Source organism: Lipophrys pholis (genome assembly GCF_963383615.2).
Source record: "Lipophrys pholis genome assembly, chromosome: 3".
In the NCBI taxonomy this organism is placed as follows: Eukaryota; Metazoa; Chordata; class Actinopteri; order Blenniiformes; family Blenniidae; genus Lipophrys; species Lipophrys pholis.
The window spans coordinates 30,796,529-30,819,978 of record NC_137627.1 but is presented as its reverse complement, the minus strand read 5'-3'; the positions used below and the strand labels follow the sequence as shown (position 1 = coordinate 30,819,978).

General features: G+C 38.2%; 1 protein-coding gene across 2 annotated transcripts in view; it reads left to right on the top strand.

Moving 5' to 3' along the window:
• The window catches only part of cntn5 (contactin 5), a 155,391-nt gene that overhangs the window by 77,258 nt on the left and 54,683 nt on the right, over window positions 1–23,450 (top strand). For both annotated transcript variants that reach the window (XM_080460392.1, XM_080460391.1), the window contains exons 6-7: window positions 12,090–12,185; window positions 17,053–17,256. In XM_080460392.1, coding sequence (XP_080316518.1) covers window positions 12,090–12,185; window positions 17,053–17,256 — 300 coding nt within the window. The remainder of the gene's footprint in view (window positions 1–12,089; window positions 12,186–17,052; window positions 17,257–23,450) is intronic.

Sequence of the window (23,450 nt, the reverse complement as noted above, 5' to 3'; positions counted from 1 at the left end):
CACACACACGCACACACACACACACACGCACACGCACACGCACACGCACCCGCACACACACACACACAGGAGTCCATACAGTTAACTGCATTGTTCATGTTTAGTTCTGTTTACAATTGTGTTTGAAAACGACAGAAATGAGTTCAACCTTTAGCATATGCAACTGTTACTGTAGGGAGACATTTTCTTTTTCCCAACTGGCCCACCATGACTTTTATTTGAGAATGTTATCATAACATATTTTGTGTTCAACCTCTTCTTTGCTCTTACAATCGTTCTTAGGCCCCATTTACACAACAACGTTTTCAAGTGAAGACGCAAAATTTCCCGAGTGTTTTGGGAGCTCGGAGCTACTGAAAATGCAACTTGTTTTTAAGTTAATTTACCAGACATTTTTGGGGAAATCTACTTTTAATAAAAGGTATTACGTTGGCACTGTTATTCAACCAATACACAAAAACAAGACCTTTGCCACTCATTTCGACCAATTTCCAAACCGCAGATGCCCAAATCGATCACACCAAAGTTGATGTTTATAAACAAAACCGAATTTTTAGCCATCAAACTTTGTTCATGTTTCGCCAACTGACATCATCTTCGGGAACCTGCCGCATGGGTTTCTGGGATATCAGCTCAAGCGAAAATATCAAGATTTTGCAGATTCAGCTAGAAAAAAGCCACAGTATTCAAGGCCTGAGAATAGTCTTAAATGTTGCGAAACTGAGATCTTGTGAGATCGAGTGTGAAAATGGGATCTTGTGACACAATGATTCAGGAATCTTCAGGAGTTTCTGTGACTGGTAAAACAAACCGGGGGATGTTCTGCGAAACTTAAATGCTGTAAATGTGTGTTTTTGTGAGTTTAATGAGGAATTTTGTTCAGAAATATAATCACAATGTATTAGAGATGTACATCAACAACTAACACTGCGTCCTAAATTTTTCATTTCTCCCATGTGGATACTGGTAGAGTAATTTTAAAACACGCTGTTACTGCACATTTGCGTCACGGCCTTAGTAAATAGTTCTTCTGCACAAAAGCATGTGTACATGAACAATTACAACAATGGTGGCCTCCAGAGTGTGATGACTCCCAGTCCATATTCTGCTGTGCCTTGGTAGTTTTATAGTTGAAAGTCACCAGTAATAGCGGTCCAACTTTGTCTGTCCATCCGAATGTTTGTGTACTCATGATTGTTATTTTAACGCGTATTGTTCTCTGAGCCAATGTGTGTGTGTGGTTTCTTTGCATAAACAACCAACAGCACACACTAGTAGTCCTACATTTTCAGTGTTTCTGCTGTTTTAATGTAAACAAACATAATTTTCAAAATGTTGCGGCGTAAACGTGAAACTTTTCCGAAACAAAAATGCAAAAACAATGTGTTTTCACAAATGTTGTTGTGTAAACATGGCCTGAATCTTTTCTTTTTCTGGACTTTTCTCCATAGCTTTAGCTTTGTGACGTATCATCTCCCACATTGGGTCTTGTTTGATAATCTGCCACATATTTCAAGGGAACCCAATTTATTATGTAGTTGTTGGCGGAGTTCAATTCAAACCACCCAAGCAAATGCAAACAATGATGCTGCACCGTCATTTAAATACTCTGATTATTCAGAATTGGTCACCTGCAAAACACACACAAACAAAAAGCACAATCTATTTGCATAAGTTAGCATGCTTTATAAATTATCCCAGTAAATCAAGCCTTGAGGTGAATTTAGTTAATGCCAATGAAAAGGTCTTCTTGAAAATATCTATATCTATGTCTATATCTATATCGATATATATCTATAAATCTATAGATAGATAAATAGATAGATAGATAGATAGATAGATAAATGCCAAAAAGGGCACTTACTGGCTTAGGGTATTTTTATTTATTTTTTAACAAGGTTTTGCAGACGCTAATTTGATTTTATAAAAAAAATAAAATAAAAAAAAGTCCACTCCTCATTTATACATAAGCCAAACTGTATTGGCAAGATGACATACCCAGATGGTAAACCACAGACTTCAAAAAAAATTGCTGCTGGTTTGTTTGTAAAGAACGCAAGCCACACTTCAACACGTCCCTTCATCTGAGCTTTGAAAGGGAATCTCAAGAAAATACGTGCTTGAGCTGTAAAACTCACTGGAAAGTGAGCAATGTTAAATGTTAAAGCCTCAAGATAAAACGTGGGGATCTATTTGTTGTTTGGCATAAATACTGTGCATTGGCTCAGCATTGTTATGTTCATCCAATTCAAACTGGCATTATGCACAATCCCCTCTTCAGTTTGTGGCAAACTTTGTGAGTCATTGCAGTGTTTTGTAATGCCCCTGCCCATGTATTGTAATTTTGATCGGAAAGTTTGCTTCTCATGTCCTGATTTTTTTGAGGTTCAGTTCTGAAATAAATAGGACCTAAACTAGATATTTATCTCTTTCTGTCTCTCTTTCTCTCTCTCTCTCTCTCTCTCTCTCTCTCTCTCTCTCTCTCTCTCTCTCTCTCTCTCTTCTTTTTTTTTGTTATGATGAAGAATAACATTGTACCATTCTTAACACTTGCTGGCATTGCAAACAGCTTCAGCACAAAAGTCTGGTTTGCCGCCTCTCATGCCCCATTTACACGTTTTCAAGTCAAAACACAAAACTTCATTGTGTTTTGTGTGTCCGTTTACAGAACAACAGTGAAAATTGAACTTTTTTGAAAACAGCTACCAAGGGGGTAACTTTTGGGAAATGGTCCGACTCCGCGGAAATGGGGATCAAACGCAACTCTTCTAAAATGCTGCTACTGCATGTGCACCACGACCACAGTGAATAGTTCTTCTACACGTTCACGAGTAGACAGATACTGTTTTCAGAACACTGCAAATGCAAAGGTTTTTTGAAATGAATATGTTGTATTTTCACTTGAAATAATGTTGCGTAAACAGATCCTCGGGTTGTTGAGCTTGTTATCTATCAGTCTCTATGTTAGTGGTACGATTCCCCTCCAAACGCAGAATTGCTCCCAATGGATGACTTTGTATCAATAAACATCAACATGCACTGAAAAAGAAATGACAGTAGTTTGCAGTAAGAATGAACCTCACCTCAGCTGTCTGAGATAAATTCCTAATCAGTTATTTTTGTTCACAATAGCTGTTTGTAATTCTTCCAGCATGCCCTGATGGAAGCTTTACAATTAAATTGAGTGCGTGAAGCATATTAAATGTGGAGCAGATGGTATGTTGTGGGTCACGTTTGGTTGACCGGCAGGTGCGTCCAGTGAAATGATGGCAACTTGTCAGCAGCAGCCAAGTCACCTTTGCACAAAATTGGATTTTCTACTTTCAAACACACACAGGTCTGTTAGTTTCCTGATGTTGGAGTCGTATCAGGCAGTAATGTAGAAACATCCAGCGCCGACAGATTGAGCCATGTACACTGTGTTAGAGCAGAAATAGCTTCTAATCGCCCATATAGCTATGTCATTATTATGCAGCTCTTTCTCCCAAACCACTTAATTTCCTCACATTGCGCTACAGTAGCAGATGTTTGGTGGCCTGGAGGATAGAAACCAAATTTTTGGGATATCAATATCTCTGACTGAACGTATGGCTCTCTTAGTTGCGCTGTTGAGTACGAAACAAATCCCACCATATCATCTTCTTGTAGTTTTAGCAGCGAAAGAAACACTTTGTATTGACGATGGATCGCTATACTCTGTTTTTGTGTTGTGGTTCTGTAGTAACAAATAGTCTGTCTGCTGGAAAGCATGTGCCGTGGATTGAATGTAGGGAGAAAATCATGTCTTGGCAAGATGGTATTTTGCTTGTTTAATGGGTTTTTCTTGTATTGTTTCACTTCAATCGAGTGAGCATCTCTGCATTCATCATAGTCTTGAATTCACCATACAATATTGTGATAATGATAGATTTGATTTCCGTCATGAGTTGGTACCTGATGCTAAAAGAACAATCAATAAGGTACAGTATAACAACAGTCAATAGGTATAACTTCAAAACTTTGTTGGTTTTGGGTTTTGTGAAAAGCATAGGTGGAAGTCAGAGCAAAAGCTAAACGACCGCTTGCAAAGAAATAGATGGAAATTTTGACCTTTCAATATGTAATTTCAGGGACCAAGCAGTTTATTAATTTATACTGTACTATTTATTAGGCACCCTGAAGACCCTTTGCCCAATTATGTACATTTGAAATTCATTGGCAACCTAAAAATTATTTTTAAAAAATTCAACTAATTTGTCTTGTTTAGATAGTAGCAATCATATTTCTGTTACCAATTCATGTTGTTTTATTTTGGGGGTTTTTACATTAGAATTAGTTATTTTTGAGCTGGTTATTTTGCCTTTAATCCATTTTGCAGCAGTACAATTAAATGCACATGGCATGGAGACTCAAAAGTTGCTATAGTCTTTTTTATGTTTATCATCCTTCACTACAATGAAATCTAATGTAATATGAACATCTGCACATTTGCCACATCTGCTTAAGGTAGAAGCTCAAAGCTGTTTCAGCCAACTTCCTGTTTGTCCTTCAATCTCTTTGTGTGGGACCTTCGTGCACATGCAGTGACACAGTCAGCACAATTACAGGGATCAAAATTCCCCACTCAGAACACTTTCAGGATGTGTCAATCGTTCTCAGCCTTGTTCTGCATTATCAGACATGATTAGCATCTGAAATTTAATTATTAGAACAGCTACTATAATTTAATTGTCTTGCTTATCTGCCAATACGTATCCTCAGCCCCTGGTCTATCACACTCAATTAAAAATACAAATAAAGACAAATGAAGCATTGCATGCTTTTTTGGAACATTTTTCAAACTCACCACCCAGACTCATGCTGACGTTGATTGTGTAAATAAGCTTAACTTGACGTTAGAGCTCAGTAGTCATTGCAGCCTAATGAGCTTTTCTAAGCCCCATGCAGGGTATCCGCCTAGTCATTTCATCCCATAAAAAGATTTCTTCTGCCGTTAATTTCATCCATAGCTATAAAGTCATACATTTGCTACCTTCTCACCAGTGCAACTGTCTTTAAAAAAGCAACCCTTCAAAAGGCGAGCCACAGAAACAAAAGACGAAGCCTGCAGCAGTACCCATTTGAATGCAGAACCCTCCCTTGCTCTTTCAGCATATCAAATGGTAGGTATTTATCACTCAGCATGGAGCTCAACTTTCCTTCCCTTTTCATGTCGGCACAGATCATTTTCATGCAATAGCGGAGTTGCTGATTGCTTTACTTGGTCCAGATGTATGTGGGAAATCCTTTTCATCATAAAGTGAGCATTTTGATTGGGTAATTGCATGCTTTATTGAGTTGAAACAAATTGGTCAGTCTATTTGACTTGTGCTATGAAGTTAATGTACATTAAGATGTCAGATGGGAAACTTTATTTTCCCAATTACAAACTGTAGTTGCTATAATATCAAGCAGAGCGTGCAAAACCCTCGAGATCTACAACTTGAACAGAAAGCAGTTTTAAATTTTCTTATAGATATTACAGATTCAAGTTCATTTCAGGTCATGTGCAAAATACTGGTGCCTAATGGGGAATACATAATTGTACTTGGGAAAAAAAATTATATTTTCAGTGTACTATGGTGGAGGCACTTTAGTTCAGGTGAGGTGAAAAGCCACCACTTTAACATGCATCTGTGAGCTAATTCTCATAGTTACCCATAACACCAATGTTAAGTACCTACCTGCAGGGTTTTCACTAATACTGCTGAGACTGCTGAATACACCATGGACCACTCACTAGTTAATCACACTGCTTACACAAAGTGACTGACAGTCACACTTTCACAATCACAGGAAGAAGCCACCACAAGCAAGTCTTTGGATTGTGAGGAAGAAGCTGGAGTACCTGGAGAAAACCCACGCATGAACAGGAAAAACTGTTCCTCTGTCGGTCTTCTCAGTGTGAAGCTAACTATGTTTCCTTGAAAGGCATTTCATATTATTTAAGAGGTTTACCAAAATGGCTCAGGTTGACTGTCAGAAATTTGAAATGACACATCAGTGCAGGATTCCATGGTGCCCCATTGTCCAGAGTTGGGATGGCCCACTTTATTAAGTCTTATTTATACTCGAACCACCTATGCTACGTGCACTTCCAACAGCCTTGAAGGCTTCAGTATACTACTGCGTCTACAGTGCGCATAGGGCAGTGAATAGTGTTCTATGCCTAATCTACACATATCAGCCACCGATACTGGTATCCGTATCACTTCATTCTTAGTCCAGAGTGTTGTTATGTTGAGCTTGCGTATGAAAAACAACCCTTGTCCATGTGAGGAATCAGGCGAGAGTTGGAGGAGACCAGCCAGTGCGCGAGGAAAGGTTGTTTCAAGGCTCTCTATATTCCATCCGCTGGTCATGCACTCTGTTCCAAAGATGTTTCAGTCGGATGCTTTTTTCCTCTCTCTCTCTCTCTCTCTCTCTCTCTCTCTCTCTCTCTCTCTCTCTCTCTCTCCCTCTCTCCCTCCCTCCCTCCCTCCCTCCCTCCCTCCCTCCCTCCCTCCCTCCCTCTCTCTCCCCTCCCTCCTTTTGTTTTTGAAATTCTGAGCTGCTGAACTCACACTTGGGCTGCTTTTCAGCCGTGACTTTGAAGGCAGCAGGCAGAAAGAAGCCCTCTGATCTTTCTCCCCAAAGACTTCTTCTCTCCCTGCAGCTGAGTCTCTGACTGAGGCGCAGGTATCGAGCCGCTCGGAGCTGGTACAGTGGTAATAAAATTAACGCAACGCTTTGATTCGAGCCTTGGAAGGTCTGTGCACACACACCACTACGGGATGTTCGACACTATCAGTAGTTAATGCCCATTGATTGAATTCACGCTGACCTTGAAATAACTCATTTACATTGAGCACCTGCTCCGCTGCTTGCTGCAAATTTCATCACCACATTTCTATATTTTAAACATTTATAGGAACATATGTTGACTTGTAATTTTTTTTGAGGAAGCTTTCATGACCGAGCTGTTTTTACATTATTGAAAAGCCATTAATATTGATTCAGTTACATAACTGTAGTTTGCAAAGGCAAGTGATAGGGTAGTTAAAAATGTTATTTGATTCCATAACATCTGAACGTCTTTAACAAATGTTAACAAAGTCTATTTAGCATGTATTTGTAAGTTCCACATGCAGTGCAGTGATCCACTTGTTTTACACCTCAATCAAAACTTTACTGTACAGTCGGTGGCTTTCTGATTTCTCTCTGGTGACAAATGTTGCAGCAGTCCGAGACGTAAAATGGATAATTTCCCATGTGCCTGGAGATGTTTCCCAAGAAAGACTTTCCCATCACTGGAAGTGCAACGTGCCTCTTAAACTGGATTCACTGTAGGCTCACTTCTTAGCGAGCGACAGGAGTTTTATGAAGAAATGTTAAGCATTTAAGAAATGCATTATGTAAGATATTATGTTTATAATTTCTTAAATTAGGCAAGCTGTCCAAGAAGTCTAGATGCTAAATACAACAGTCATGGAGTAGGTCAGTAATTACTGGTGTGCTTGTTTCTCTTGTATGTGTTGTTTACACACACATACCATGCACTTGACTTGACCTGACCTACTAATTAAAGTCGTTTATCAAAGACAATGCATTATTCATGTTGAATTTTCTAAGAATAAAAGATATGGAGAAAGAAGCCACACTGACTGGCACCAGCTCCTGGTGAAAAAATAGTGAACAGAGTGACAATCATTGACTTTCTATTCCCCCGTCAGGTGGCTCGTTGGTAGCGGAAATAAATTCCGCATACCAAATGTGCCAGTGCAGCAGTCCAAGAAAACTGAAAGATGAACGTTGACATGGCAGCCAGCATTTAAACACATCACAATATGGACAAGCAAGTTGACTCCAACAGAAACATCTGAATTAGCAGTCAACTGTGTGTGGAATCAATTTTGGGCCAAAAGTTCAATCAATCATCGTTAATTTTAAGTAACACTGGGCAGCAAGAAAAGCAATCGACAATCATGAGCATTTAGGATTTATTTTTTTTTTTTAAGCTTTGTGTATTGCTGTTCCAACACTGCCAACTGTCAGGAGCTGATAAACTGTCTGCTCACTGCTCGATCTGGCTTGTTTTAAGCACAGGAAATAGGGACCTTGGCAAATTGATTTGTGGTGTGGATTGAACGCTTGCAAATCCAAGTTGTATGACAGGCTACTCTCAGGGCTGATTCCGCCGAGAAAGGTGAAGCATAACACATGAAATATTTGTTTGGCTCTTTTTTATCTTGTGACATTGGACTAGCTCTTCTTTTGTACCAGAGTTTTACTGTTTCTTTCAGTGGTTGAAATAAGTTTCAACCACTTGTGTATTGTTTCTTTATATCATTTCATGGTGAGTCAATGGGGTTCATATCAGGTTTGACAATTACAAGGCAGAAATAATTCAAAACAACTTTATTTACCACTCATGAACGTGAGTTTGACATCTGTGCAATGTCTATCCATGTCTCTTCTATTCAGTTCAATTGAATTTAGGGTCATATTTGCATTTTCGTTAACAAATGTTTTTTGCATTTACCTGCAACATTTTGAAAACTGTCCGTTTACATGAAAACAGCAGAAACGCTGAAAACTGTAGTTAGCATATGAGACCACAAGTTGGCGCTGTTGGTTGTTTTTGTAATTCAACTATACACACATGTGTGCAGAGAACAATATAACAATGTTGAGTACATGAACATTCTTATGTACAAACGACAAACAACTTTGAATGTTACTACGGATGACTCAACTATAAAACTATCAAGTCCCAGGAGAATATGGACTGGGAGTCATGGCACTATTAAGGCCGCCACTGTTTTCATGCTTGTGCAGAAGAATCTAAGCATTTTTTGAAAAGTTCCACCTCGGGAGCCATTTTCAAAAGTTGCATTTTCAATGACTCCAAGCACCATTATCATGTAAACCAACACCTAAAACGCAATTAAATTGTTCTGTTTTCCCTGGCCTCTCAGGACCTAATGAAATGAAAATTTGCTAATATTAAAACAGGGGTGAACGTGATATTTTGTTCACACTCATGTGGAAGCTGATCTACCTAAGAGGCACGCTAAAAAGTCAGACGTGTAAAATAACACTTACAATTCATTTAACGCATTTACTTTCATGGTTTCATAATTCCCAAATTACACAAAACACTGAGGAATTTATGTTTATTTGCAGAGCACAATGCAGTTTAGTAGCTTTGACAATGCTTGAGTTCTTCATTTCTGCGTCTTTTTTTAACACATTTGAAAAGGAGGTGTTAGTGCAATAACAGGAGCATCTCTGCTACAGACTAAGGTGTCTGACAGTAATTTTCCTCACCTGGTTCAACAACACTGTTTTTTTTAAACTATAATACATTTTCTGTGTTGTACCTTAAACCCTGATTTTGTAATGCATCCTCTACTATATTCAATCTATCAATTTTATTTATATAGCACTTTTTATACAATCAATGTAATACAGTGCTCAACATGATTTAAAAACAGTGCAAAGATACAATACATATTAAGAAGGAAATGTACACACACACGCACACGTGCAGACACACACACACATACATGCAGAAATGCCTGGTGGTATGAAGACATGGCAGGGCACTGAGAACTAAGGTGAGGAAAGGGACACATTTGGGGGCCGTCCACATTGGGAGTGGCACAGCCTCTAACCACAGGGGGCACTGCCCCACAGATCCCCCCAGCCCGGGCAGACTGGCGAATCCCACAACGTGTGTAGGGAACCAACCAGGTGCCCGGGGCAGGGAAATCCAAAGGGACTGCCTCACCAGCGGGGTACCAGGCCACCACCAGTGTAGTAACCCCTGAGAGGAACCACTGGAGATAAAAGATTCAGTTGAGAACCTAATAAAAGTAAATAAATGAATAGATAAGAATACACATATCTGTACATATATACTGTATATATACAGTATATATATAGTATATAGTAAGTAAGTATATATATATATATATATATATATATATATTAACCATTTTTTAAAAACCTCAATGGTCTCTGCAACCCTGAGGCTCCCCGGCAGGCTGTTCCACAAACGGGGACCATAGGAGCTGAATGCAGCCTCCCCATGGGTCTTGGTACCTGGCTTGAGCCACAATTAAAAGGCCGGCACCAGATGACCTCAGGGCCCGTGGGGCCGATACAGTAAAAGCAGGTCAGATAAATAAGAGGGTGCAAAACCATTAAGACACTTAAAAACGAATAAAAGAACCTTAAAATCGATCCTGAAGTGAACGGGGAGCCAATGCAGGGATCTTAAAACAGGCGTGATGTGGGCCCGCCCTCTGGTCCTCATCAGCACTCGTGCAGCAGAGTTTTGTAGGTGTTGGAGAGTTGACAAGGTTTTTTGGGGGGACCAGAGAGCAGGGCGTTACAATAGTGTAGCCTACAGGAGATAAAAGCATTAGCAACCAGTCTTTTTGACATTTTTGATGAGTTTTTATTAAAATTGGTGTTTGTTAAAAGGTTGAAAGTGGTGTATTTTCTCCCAGCCAAAATCGGATTTAATTTCTCCAACACTCTAATATGTTTGATAACTTCCTCCACCATCAGGTCCAACTCTACGATATCACTGCTCATTTTGTGCCTGTGAGGACTTGGTGTTCCATCCAATTATTCCATGGTGAACTAAAGCAAACGAACAGAAACGTTTTCAAGAGGTCGGCTCGTGTAAACAAGGCTGAATGCAAAACCCTGATTTATATAATTCAGATGTTGCTAATGGAGTCATTCTTAGTTGATCACCTGCAAAACAAACATAAACTATGTGCATTAGCATGCAATTTAGAACCCTTTATACATAATCTTAGTAAATCAGACCCTAACACTCTGACGTTAAACTGACTGTATGGTGCATACTAAGACGAAGGTCATAAACTATGGTTAGAAATAAATGTGTCAGATAGGCAGGTTTTCCAACTCACTCTGAGAGATAATTGTCTTAACAGTTAGAGGGAGCTGGTAAACACTGGCTCTCAAAGTAATGAGATGAAAGTATTGGAGATGTAAACACCTATACTGGTTCAGTAGGCTGTCACTGGTTTTCCAGATTCTGGCTCTGCTTTTACAGAAAATTAAAGAGGCAGTGTTGATGTTTTTTTAAGAATTTCACATCTAATCTGCTTTGTGCTACTTTGAGCAAAAACAAGGCTCAAAGGCAAACAAAGATCAAACTAATAGTTTAATGGATGTGATCACTTTAAAACACTAAAATCTCTACAACAAAGAAAACATCTCAACCAATTTAAGTACAATAAAAGTTTTGTTCTTTATTGTATGGTGTTACGTCATTTCAAATAATGGTATCTATTGACAGTATATGTGTGTCAGTAGAACATGCCACCCTTGGGTTCACCGACAGAGGCACAGAGTCAGGGCTTTCCAAAACCATAATTCTTTTATTAAAGAGAAACAAAACCAAAACTTACATAGATACACTGTCTTTTCCAGTCCCTCTCATCTGTGTCTCCCGTCTGTCACCCCATGTGTCTGGGTGGCTCCTCCATTATGGGCAGAGAGGTGAGGCAGCACACCTGATTCGCATCAGGGGCTGAATCACCTCTCTGCCAAAATATGTTAAATATGCTTGGTGGGTCAGTCAGATTGCTGAGTTGGTTGTTTAGTTAGTGTTTAGTTGATCATTTTGTTGGTTGGTTGGCTTGCAGTCAATTGGTTGGTAGGTGGGAGTGTCGGTCAGGCGGGCGTTCGGCTGGTTGGTGGGTTGTTCGGTTGGTTGTTTGGGCGGGTGGGCAGCTGGTTGGTTGGTTGGTCAGTCAGACAGACAGTTGGGTTGTCGGTAGGTTAGATATTGGGGCGGCTTGGTGGTTGGCTGGTTAGCTCATTTGCTCACTGGTTTCAGCAAAAAACAAAAATACTTCCTACATACTTTATAATGAGCTAAAGACAAAGAAATTACCAACATATAATTGATTGTATGGCTGTTTTTTATAATCTAATAGTAGCATTTTATCTTTACACCACCAACACCAACACAAGCTGGAATTACACAGCTTATTGCTCTTTTTTCTTGACTTACTCAGATGAATTGTCTTTGCATTCTCTTCTAGATCTTGCTGCTTTCAGCCCGAAGGCCAGGGGTGGCATATCTGTGCGTGAAGGCCAAGGTGTGGTACTAATGTGCACTCCTCCTCCTCATTCACCAGGTAAGAGTTTAGATGCTCAGTCACTGGCTGAGAAAAATATATTTTCTCCTCTTCATTTCCTTTGGGATTGTCCATAAACTCATCACTGTTCATCACAATTTCCATCACAGCAGGTAATGTTTTTTATTACTGCGCCAAGCTGAATTATCACTTTCATTATTTATTTATGTGCAGTGTTTTGTTTGGAGGATTTTTATTTTTTTGAAGCCATCCACTCACTTCTCCATCCATCCATGCTGTTCAGATGATGACTGCGATAAGTCATGGTGACAACAGAGCCAAAACAAAGCTCCTCAGAGATCAAATTTGCTGGATCATTAGAAAAGGAAAGAAATGTTACCTTGCCAATTATTTCACATAGGCAGCGCATAGGCAGCATTTCTTTAATGGCATATTCGGACTATCCCTCTCTACAGTTGTCCTCTAATGTAAGCTCTTATGTGAGCCATGAATCATCCAGGTTTTCTGTTTGCATCAGCTCTGTCATAAGCTGCACTGCACCCCTAAGAGTGTAATCCAAGTGCTCCCCGGCACCCATGGATGCCATTTTCCATGTCATGATAGCAACTGGAGAGTGTTTGACAAGGCAGGTGATTAAAAAAAAAAAACCCCAACAACAATAATGTTGCATAATAACTGATTTACAGTGATGCATAAATGATCCCTAACATTTTCCAATTGCATTGTTGATGTTATTGCAAAGGTAGGACGTAATTTGTTCCCACACAGCATTTACAAATCAAATAGTATATGCAGCCCAGGTTTTTTTTTTCTTCTCAAAATAGTCAGACGTGTGATTGACAGCTAATTAAAATCAAACACGGGGGATGATGTAGTGGAGTGATAGCAGCATAATGGAACTAGTGATTTTCTGTCATTTAAAATTTGTTGCCATCTTGCTGTTGTAAGCTGTAAAATTGACCCACGTTTCAGTTGTAATGACACAATGCGAGACCCTCGTGTTGCTTTGCTTGTATTACATTGACCAAGTGGATCAATAGGGAATATACAAGTCATGAATATAATAAACCAAGTGGCGAAGGTGCACTCCAGAACAAGGAGTTCTCATTGTGATTTTCTTGTCTCTGTGAAGTTGCTGGATTGACTGTGATTAACCCATCAGTATTTATGAACTACAAATAGAGAACTGAGTAAATACTAAGTAAAGGTCCGATTAAAAAGAAGTAACAACAAGGAGTATTACTTCTATGTGAGTATAATTTCAATAAACATTCCTTAATGGTTTTTTTCTGTTTTCTTGCTCTTTGTATTTACATGGTAAAAAAAAGTTAATTAAAATGAATCGAAATTAATTAAAATGTAATCAGAGTGAGGTAGAAAGTACTTGATTGAATGGCATTGATACATATTGCTGAAGGAAAATATCATTTTAATTCATACCAGGGATGTCGAACACATTTCAGGTCATTGAGCAATTTCATCTTGAGTGGGCTGGAACAGTAAAATGGTGCCATAATAACCTTTAAATTTAAACTTTAAAGTTTTTTCTTTGTTGTCGCACAAAGTATACGTGATGAAAAGGCCTATATTTTTGCAAAACTAAACAGTTATTACCATGGAAAATGACGACAATCTTAACATAAAGCAAATCTTAATGAAACTTTCTGGAGCAAAATACAGCTATACAGCTAAATACAGCTTTGAATAATCTAAACAGCCTTAATACTATACAAGCTTGAAGGGTCCCTCACCTTATCAATGTAGCATTTATAGCTTCATATATAAGTTTTATTCCATTTTAAGTTCAATATTTATAATCATAATAATAATAATATGAAATAAATATAATGATAAATAATATTTTTTGCTATATTTGTACAAGCACCAGTATTATACTAGATATTCTATGTTACTTAACTTTTTTCACATAGTGTTATTCCATTATCGTAAAAAAACAGTGGTGCCTTCATTTTGATGCCTATTTCTCCATATTTACCGATTATGCTCAAACACACAACACAGGTAGGATTATGATTTATTTCTTCGGCACTGTTTACATGAGATGAAAAAGGATCCCAAACATTGAAAATTAAAAGGCACAGCCGACGCGTTCACAGTCGTGATGAATGCCTCGGAGAGTCGGAGCGTGTCACAATTGAAATTCACATTGTATGGAGAGCGTTAAACAATGTTTGGGTTAAATTGTTGTGGGTGGATTCAAAGACAATAAAAATGCCACTTAAATTAGATCGGACTCATGAGTGAAAACAATTTGGAATTACTGAGACGTGAAAAGTTTATTATTTCCCATTTCATGGCTTTGATCAGTTTTTATATGCGTCTTGGGTAAATGGTGTTTTCTTTTTATGAAGCTAAAGTGTGATGACCTTTGGGACAAAAAAACAAAAAACCTGTTGCAAGGATTATCTTTTCATTTAGAGCACAGAAAACGGCAGGTTTTTTTCAGTATCTAGTCAAGCTTTTTGTTTAAAAGAGTACAGTGTATGCTGTTGCCTTGTCTGAATAAGAACTGTTTTATTCCGACCCATTTAGCCTCACTTTCGTTATGTTATTGACTCGCTCTCTCAGTATATTACACAAAAGGAGCCAACTTTACAAATCAATCTGTTGGTAAACTACTTTTGATTTTTTTTTTTTATATTGCTCCAACAAATGTTGGTCTTAAATCGAGTGCTGGATTGAGTTCAAAGATATTATCTAAGATCTCTGCATGCCCCCGTAACATCAAATGATCATTATTTACCACATGGAAAAGAGGGTAATCCTTTTTTAATTATGAATTATGGATGCAGATCAAAGCATGATGAAATATCATTGGGGATGTTCAATACATACATTTATCCCTGTGACGATCCATTTATTAATGCAGTGATTTATGGGGCTCTGTAGAATAAGTATGCGCAACAGTCACGAAGCCGACAGCATTCCGTCAAAGTCATTTTTCATCCATCTGTCCATCCGTCCATTTTTCTTTCCTATTTGATATGTAAATAAAAGCTGTTTGTGAAGGCGGATCACATCACTTCCTTGGTGCTGCTGAGTCTGGCAAGGATCATGAGATTACACCTGATATTGCCACCCACTATTAGTCATGAATAAAATATAAAGGATTCCTCCAAGAAGCAAATATCTTCATAAACATTTAATGATGATTAGCTGTAAAGTCAGAATTGTTCTTTTTGCATGCTGTCTTACACAATAAGACTGTTGTATGCTTCTGATCAACATGGTTTAATATGTTGTCTGATAATATTTGGAAACTTCTGTTCATCGTTAAAAAGCTGAGCTAACCTTTGAGGTTGAAGCGGCTCATATTAGATTTTAGAAAATTATGAATGCATTTGTCAAAATGCCACATGGTTTAAGCCCTTATTTACTTCCAGTTTCCACATTGTTGAGCGTCAGTGTCCTATAACTCAGAGGTGTCAAACACACATCAATTCAGGGGCCATGTACAGCCCAATTTCATCTTGAGTGGGCCAGACCGGTGAAATAGTGCCATAATAACCTTTAGATTTAAACTTTATATATTTTCTTTGTTGTTGCGTATAAATGATGAAAATGTCTATATTTTTGAATTGCTATGGAAACCTACTTAACATTAAGCCGATTTTAATGAAAAACTTGGTGCAAAATACAGTGAAATGTCCACAAAGCCTTTCCTACACTATGGCTTTGAGACATGTTTAATGGCCACATAACCGAAATCTCATCTTGGGTCTCAGTGTTGTGTTGTATTGTGTCTGCTCCTCTTGCCGGATTGTAGCCTCTTGTGGGCCTTTTTAGTACACCTTTACGTTTGACACCTATGTAATAAACCATCATGAAGCCCTCACATAAATATTTGTACTGTCTTTAAAATGTCACAGAATTAAAAAGAAAAAAAAAGTTTTAACATAACATAATTTAGTAGAAAAATCTAAATTTCCATGGATTTCAATGTGCTCCCCTGAAAGGGTTAATAATGTGCATGGACGCAGCAAAGTTTATTCGATAACCTAAAATTATACTCCAATTTTTTCAGTGGTTTTAGTTCCACAGGTTTGTTATAACTGTGAAGGTCCATCTCTTTTTTTTTCCTACACTTTCGTCAGTTGAATAGCAATTTAATAATGACAAGATCATCTCTTGCTTTACTTGTGATGCCTTTAGATTACATTTTCATATGTATTACGTAGCAATTTACACCGTCGGCATTTCAAGCATTCAGCTGAATTATTCATCATTCTAACAGTGTTCCTTGTTTGACGTGAGTTTGAACTGTGTGCAGAACAGAACTAATATTACAACATACAGATAATACACATCTTCATTTAATGAAGAGAATAGAATATAAGACGGCACATTGGTGTAGTGGTTGGCACCTCACAAAGAGATTATCTTCGGTTTGAATCTCTGTGGGTTTTTCTTCAGTTTACTCCAAAAGTCAAGCCAGTTGAGTTTAATTAGAGTCCTGTAATATTGGCCCGAGGTGTGAATGTGACTGTCTGTCTCTGTGTTTGTTCTGTGATGAACTGGTGGCCGGTCCAGGATGCACCGTGACTTCACCTGCAGTCTGCAGGGATTGGCTGCAGTGCCCTGCAACCCCAAAGCAACATGAAGTTGTATAAAAGAAGGATGGATGGAGAGTAGAATATAAATGAGCTTCATATCTTCAGCTTAAATCAAACTGTACAAGAGTACTTCACTGCTCCTCAGCAGTTGATAGAATACAACCGAATAGGTATTTATTGGCAAAGAATAATATTTAGCAGCTCTAAAGTTGACGCTTTTTGAAATGTCAAAATTAAGCACGCTGATGATTTTGTGCACGGATGACTTTTAGAAAGATCAAGTGTGTTTTTCTAACGTGTGTGTGCTGCTCCCCTCTACTCTTCTATTCCAGAAATCATCTACAGCTGGGTGTTTAATGAGTTCCCCTCATTTGTTGCCGAAGACAGTCGGCGCTTCATCTCCCAGGACACAGGAAACTTGTACATCTCCAAGGTGCAGCCGTCAGATGTAGGAAGCTACATTTGTCTGGTGAAGAACTCTGTGACCAACGCGAGGGTCCTCAGTCCGCCAACACCCCTGACACTGAAGACCGATGGTGAGCAGTTTATTGCTTATACCACAGAGAGCACAGTGTGTGGACATGTGTGGATTTCTCAGTGATCTTTTGCCTTTTTTCTCTCTCTCCGAACCTGTTTAGTGCTGATGAAACTCTAAAAGCTCGTTTTATATTCTGCTGCTCCACGTCCTAGAAACGTAATACATTTGGAGAAATATTTTCAGATCAGATAGGTTAATAAAAGTGGAGCGCCTCGTGTTGGTGGAGGGCGTTTTGGATTCCACACACACCATAAATAGATAGTGAGCAATGCTTTAACGTTAGTGCGGGGAGTCTTCTTTGCTCACAATGTGCTTTGGTGAAACTGGCCATCAGGGAAATCATTTTCCTGCATAAAATTAACTGAATCAATGGCCCTTGCTGTGGATGGGATTTTGCTCTTTATACTAGCCTCTCAGGAGCCCTCTACAGGCTTTTCTTTATTTATACATGTGACTACACAGAGAAATGTCCATCACTTCACGCAGGTGCCTGTCACTGTCAAGGTTTCAAAGAACCACTGGGATTGCATCCTCAGTGAAGCCGCGAAATGGCCTCTGAGTCTCTGAAACCACTCTGTTCCAAATGTTATGACACAAATTCACCTCTTAAGGATTACATTCCTTCCAGCAAGATTCTTCCTCTGTATTTGCATAACCTTGTCTGAAGTGGGCCCCTGAGATATACATAATACTTAGCGCATAGCCGTGCTAAATTGGTTTGTGTTTCTCACAAACCAAGATGCAAAAGTGAGTGAGCGTGTGGTCAGTCTGCTGTCAACATTTTAATGTGTCGTATGCTCGGATAAACAAACACAAAAGTTTTATTCACTGTCTTCAACATACAGTAGAGCGGAGGGAACGAGACAGGCTTTGCAGCATCCCTGTCTTCTGTTGCTATGATGCACTAGTTTTAGGCCCCGTTTACACAACGTTTCAAGTGAAAACGCATTGTTGTTGCGACTATATTTCAGAAAAATGTCATGTTTACTCAGCAACAATTTAAGAATGATGTCCATTAACACGGAAACACCAGAAATGCTGAAAACTGTCATTTTCACGTGGGTGCTGCTGTTTCTTTTTATAATCAAACCACACACACATGCTTGCAGAGAGCAATATGCTATAAACATTAACAATGGGAGTACACAGTCTTTCGTATGGACAGAAGACATATTTGGATTGTTATTACGGTGACTGTCAACTATAAAACTATCAAGTCCCAGGAGAATATGGACTGAGAGTCATGACACTCTGGAGGCCATGTTAGAGCCCGATATGAAACATATGGAACTGATACAAAATGTAACAACGACCCGAAGTGTTATAAAATAAGCTCGAAATGTAATTACTGGCAACAAAAGTGCTGAGCCCGAAATGTAATAAAAAAAAAAAATTTAAATCCAAAATGGAATAACTAATCAATAATGTTAAAAAATGTAACACGATTTTAGATGTGATCTTGATATATTGAATCCTTATACATTATTTTGTACTGATTATTGGAGAAACAGATCACAGACAACAGAGAACAGAAGACTAGAGATGACTTGGGCAACAGCAATTCTACATGAAAACCATAAACTGTAAATAGATATATGTATAAACAAATAGTCCAAACATTTAGAACTCATTCTTTGAAATGTTTTTTCAAATTGAAGCAGTTCATGTCCAAACAATAAATCATTAACTCACTTTATGATGTAATAGAATTATTATATTTTCAGGGGAAACATATTTTGCCTGCCCCATAATGTAATATTGAAAAATTCAGTTTTGGGCTCAGCGTGATATTACATTATTGACCAGTTAACACATTTTGGGTTTTATCAAAGACATTTTAATACATTTCGGGCTCAGCACTTTTGTTACATTATAAACCAGTTATTACATTTCTGGTTTTATTACATTATATTTTATAACAATTTGGGCTGTTGTTACATTTTGGGTCGTTGTTACATATCGGGCTCTAACATGGCCGCCATTGCTGTTATTGTTCATCTACTTAAGCATGTACAGAAGAACTATTTACTATGGCCGTGGTGCAAATGCAGTAGCACGTCCTCTGTCCACCACTAGTTGTAGCTTTTTTAAAAACCTCCCTCGTGGGAGCCATTTCCAGAAAGTTAAATTTTGAGTGGCTCCGAGCGTCTGTTGTCATGTGAACGGACCCCCAAAACACAACAAAAGTTTTAAATTTTCACATGAAAACGTAAATGTGGCCTTAGTCTCACCTGCAACACAACACGGCCCGATCAAATCTCCACATCTGGATGCCAAACATCAGACTTGTCCAGAAGCCATCTTCATTGTGAAGGTGGCTGTGAAATGTGGAAAATCACATTGGCTTGCCTCTCAGTTTTCACCTCAGTGCAGTCGGACCAATTAGACGCTGCAGTCTGTGCTTCTGTAAACGTGAATGATTATGATGCAGCAGACAGTTCAAGCTGGATCTGAACGCGGCTCGCCACCGCCAGCTCCAGCAACCACTATCTTAATCAAAACAAGCATCTGGGCTCCATTATACCCAGCTGGAGGCCATTGATCATCACTTCACACTCCACCTTGAGCAGGACAGGGTTCCACACTGAACACTAGATTTCAAACGGAGCCCATCCCACTCTTTGATCTATCAAAGGGCTCCAATAGCTTTAAATTACAGCACATGTAAACTGCATGTTAGTTAATAATAAAAAGCAGCTCCCCACAAAAATGAGATCAATACTTTTTGTTTTTACTAACCTGTTTCAGTGATTTTTTAAGATTTTATCATCCATCTGGTATCCATTACTTGTTACTGCCTCAGAGCTTGAGTATTATTGTTTTAGTAACTTCAACACAAGCCTCAGAGCAGTTTTCTGTCCTACATCAGTTTAACATGATTATGTTTACCTTTAATCTGCTTAGTGGGACATGAGGCTCACTTCACTGACCATCAATTGGAATTGTCATCCATTTGGTGGCTGTCACAGATAATTATGTCAATGGAAAAACTACCATTTGTTTAGTTATTATGTGTCAACACAATAATATATTTGATTTCAAACTAATTCTGAATATCTATCAGAATATTCAAGATTAGGGAAATCTGAATTATTGAGCTAATTTGTTAAGTTTGTCTGCTTAGCATAATGTGAGAATACAATACAGGGATAAAACTATAGCTGTTGCATTGTGCATGTTTGTACAAAGTCCCCCTGACAGCATGACTTTGAGGCTAGGTTGATAGGTAAGCTTTGATTTATTTATTATTTATTCGATGGCAGCATCGCTAATATCTCAGCTCGAGTCTTAGAATTATGTTGTGTCTCTACTCTTAAGAAATTTGTTTAAAAAAATGTACGTTTTCTTTGGACCTCTTGTGGCCCACTGGCCTTATGTTTGACACCCCTGCATTAGAGCAGGTGGAGAAATAATACAGTAATCCAAAGCTCACATACAATTAGACGATTTTACCTGGAGTTGTACTATTCTCAACATGTTAGCCTGAAAATATTACAAAATCTCCACAAAATTAACATAAGACATTGTCATGCTATTAATAACACAAATTAATGATTAATTATGAACTTATTGTCATAACATACTACAGCACCAGTGGTGTTATTACTTTTTCAGTCCTTCTCTCTATCTCTCCCCACATAGCAGTGATATTAATGAAACATTTTGTTTGCAGGCAGATGTCCTCTCCGCATGGGGATGTTTTCTCCACTGCACTGTAAACTATTATTGAATACCTTGGGCTCATAGACGCATTGAATGTCAACATGCTGTTTTTTTGTTTGTTTGTTTTTTGTGATGTCCTTTACCCTGAAAATACAGATTTTAGAAAGCCTGCAATCTGCAGACACTGACCATTCAGTCCGAAAAATTTAATTAAATGTAAACTTAAGTTATCCATTATGCAGCAATTGTAAAAGTGTCAGATTCCCAACCTGCAACATCTAATCATCACAGAAAAATCAATCAAAGGTAAATTAATAATGTAACATGATGCAAAGTCATATTTAGTGTAATGTTATTTATGTTCCCTGAATAAAACATGTCTGCTTTGCTGATGCATTAGAGATGAAGCTATGGAATCAGGACATCTTCCTCTCTGATCACTTCGGCTGTGTGTGACAGCACATATCAACAAGCGGTCCAGCTGGATGAGATCAATTAAAAAAAACAAAAACGAATAGGATGAAAAGGGTGAGATGTCAGATTTTATTATTTAAGTGAGTAATTTAATATGATTCTTGCTGTTTACTGTCTGAATCTTCAAAATTGGTTTACAAAGTGTCATTACTTGGCTGTTAGTAATTTTTAATGAGCACTTTTGATGGTCTCGTACCTATTACTGAATGAGAGAGCCAAATAACTGATGGTGCACTGATGTTATGAGTTTGGGCAACTTTCAGAACACATTTCATACTTTGACATTGATTTCAAGAACAAAACACAACAGAAAAAGCAATAATGTAATTACTAAGTTGAACAAAGACTATAAAGTTGTAACTCAAGTGAGGCAGTGTTTTAATACAGTCTAGACATTATTTCTTTCATTTCTATCAAGTCCACCCACTGAGACTGAATATAATATTGAATATACCATAGCAAGAGCCAATGAAATATTACAAATTCATTATATGTGAAGGGCTGCTTTGGACCCATAAATGTTGAGAATGGGATTGAAATTGAAAAGTTCTTTGGAACAAATATCATAAAAGTCCTTTTCCATACGTCTTGGGCCACAATTCAATAAACCCGGCTCCTTCTGCTGCATTCATTCCGGCACATAAAAAGTGTCAGGTACACGTAGGAGGTGTAATTATGGTTCCTCAAATGTCACGCCAGTCGTTTGTCTTTCTGATCGTGTACTTTATAATGCATGTGGAGCCACATCGCACATGTTCTGATATGTTTTGATGTGACGTCGGGCAGGTGGTGGAGATAGAAGCGAGCCCATCGCGTTACACATCGTGTGTGGATTCAACATTTTGCTGGGGAAAAAAAGAAAAGAAGTAAACGTCCTGTTTAGTATTCATTTAATTCCCCTCAAACAGGACCAATAATAGGAATTACACCTGACACGATGGTCGCTCCAGATCTGTGACATATCATCCCTGCAAATGGAAATAAACACACAGCTCAACATAGTGGCGAATAAACAATGAAATCGTGTCCTCTGGCAATGACTTGGAATGAAGTTGTTAGTCATAGTGGCACTTAGCAAGACTGATAACGCATTATCACTTGTGTCCTTCACAATGTGTTTGGGAATTTGCCATAGGATTACTAATTCTCGAGGACCACAAAGTTCTTTTCCCTGTTGCCGCTTGCAGAATATTTGTTATTGAATCATTTTAATGGTTTGTCTCTGTCAGTTATGGCTTTTTTTGTGTTGTAGATTTCTGGTAAGTTATCCTTGTACTTTGTGCTTGTGCCTAAATGTGTGCTCCATAATGAAAAATGTTACCACTTTCTTCAAACACCAAGATGTAATATAGCAGTAGATGAAGCCAGCCCACTTTATCACTGTTCTTTGTGGAGATCATGAGAATGATTACGCACGCGCATGCCCTGAATTTGCAATAAAGCAGTACCAATTAATACACGGTACATAAAACGACTGATAATTGAAAGATGTGTTAGCTGGTGTGCAGGATGTGTACTCCACACCTGTACACTGCAATGATTTCATTTAAAGCATGTCATATAGCTGACATAAGAAACCCTCAGGAAAGTGTGGTCATCACTTTCTGTTTACGATGTTATTACACAGAGATGATGAAAACCGAAATCCCTATTACTTTTAAAGTATCAGTCTCTTTGTTACTATGTCTCTACAATTAGAATAGAATAGAATAGAATAGAATAGAATAGAATAGAATAGAGTAGACTAGAGTAGAATAGAAATACTTGCTATTTTCCCAGATCGGAATTCTTTTGAAGCATTGCTCCACATAGAATAAATAAAAAATAAATAGAAAGAAAGTGAGGAAAAAAAACACATTTAAATATCAAAGAAGACTGGGTAATATTAAATATTAATATGTACAAGCTTTCCGGTGACTAATAAATTAGTGTGGAAGGGTATATATAGTTACTTATATTTGCACTTTGGAATTTTTGATGTAGAGTATACAATCAATTTCGTGCTCAAAATGTAAAGTTAGTAAAATACCATCATGTATTGTATGGCATGATGAA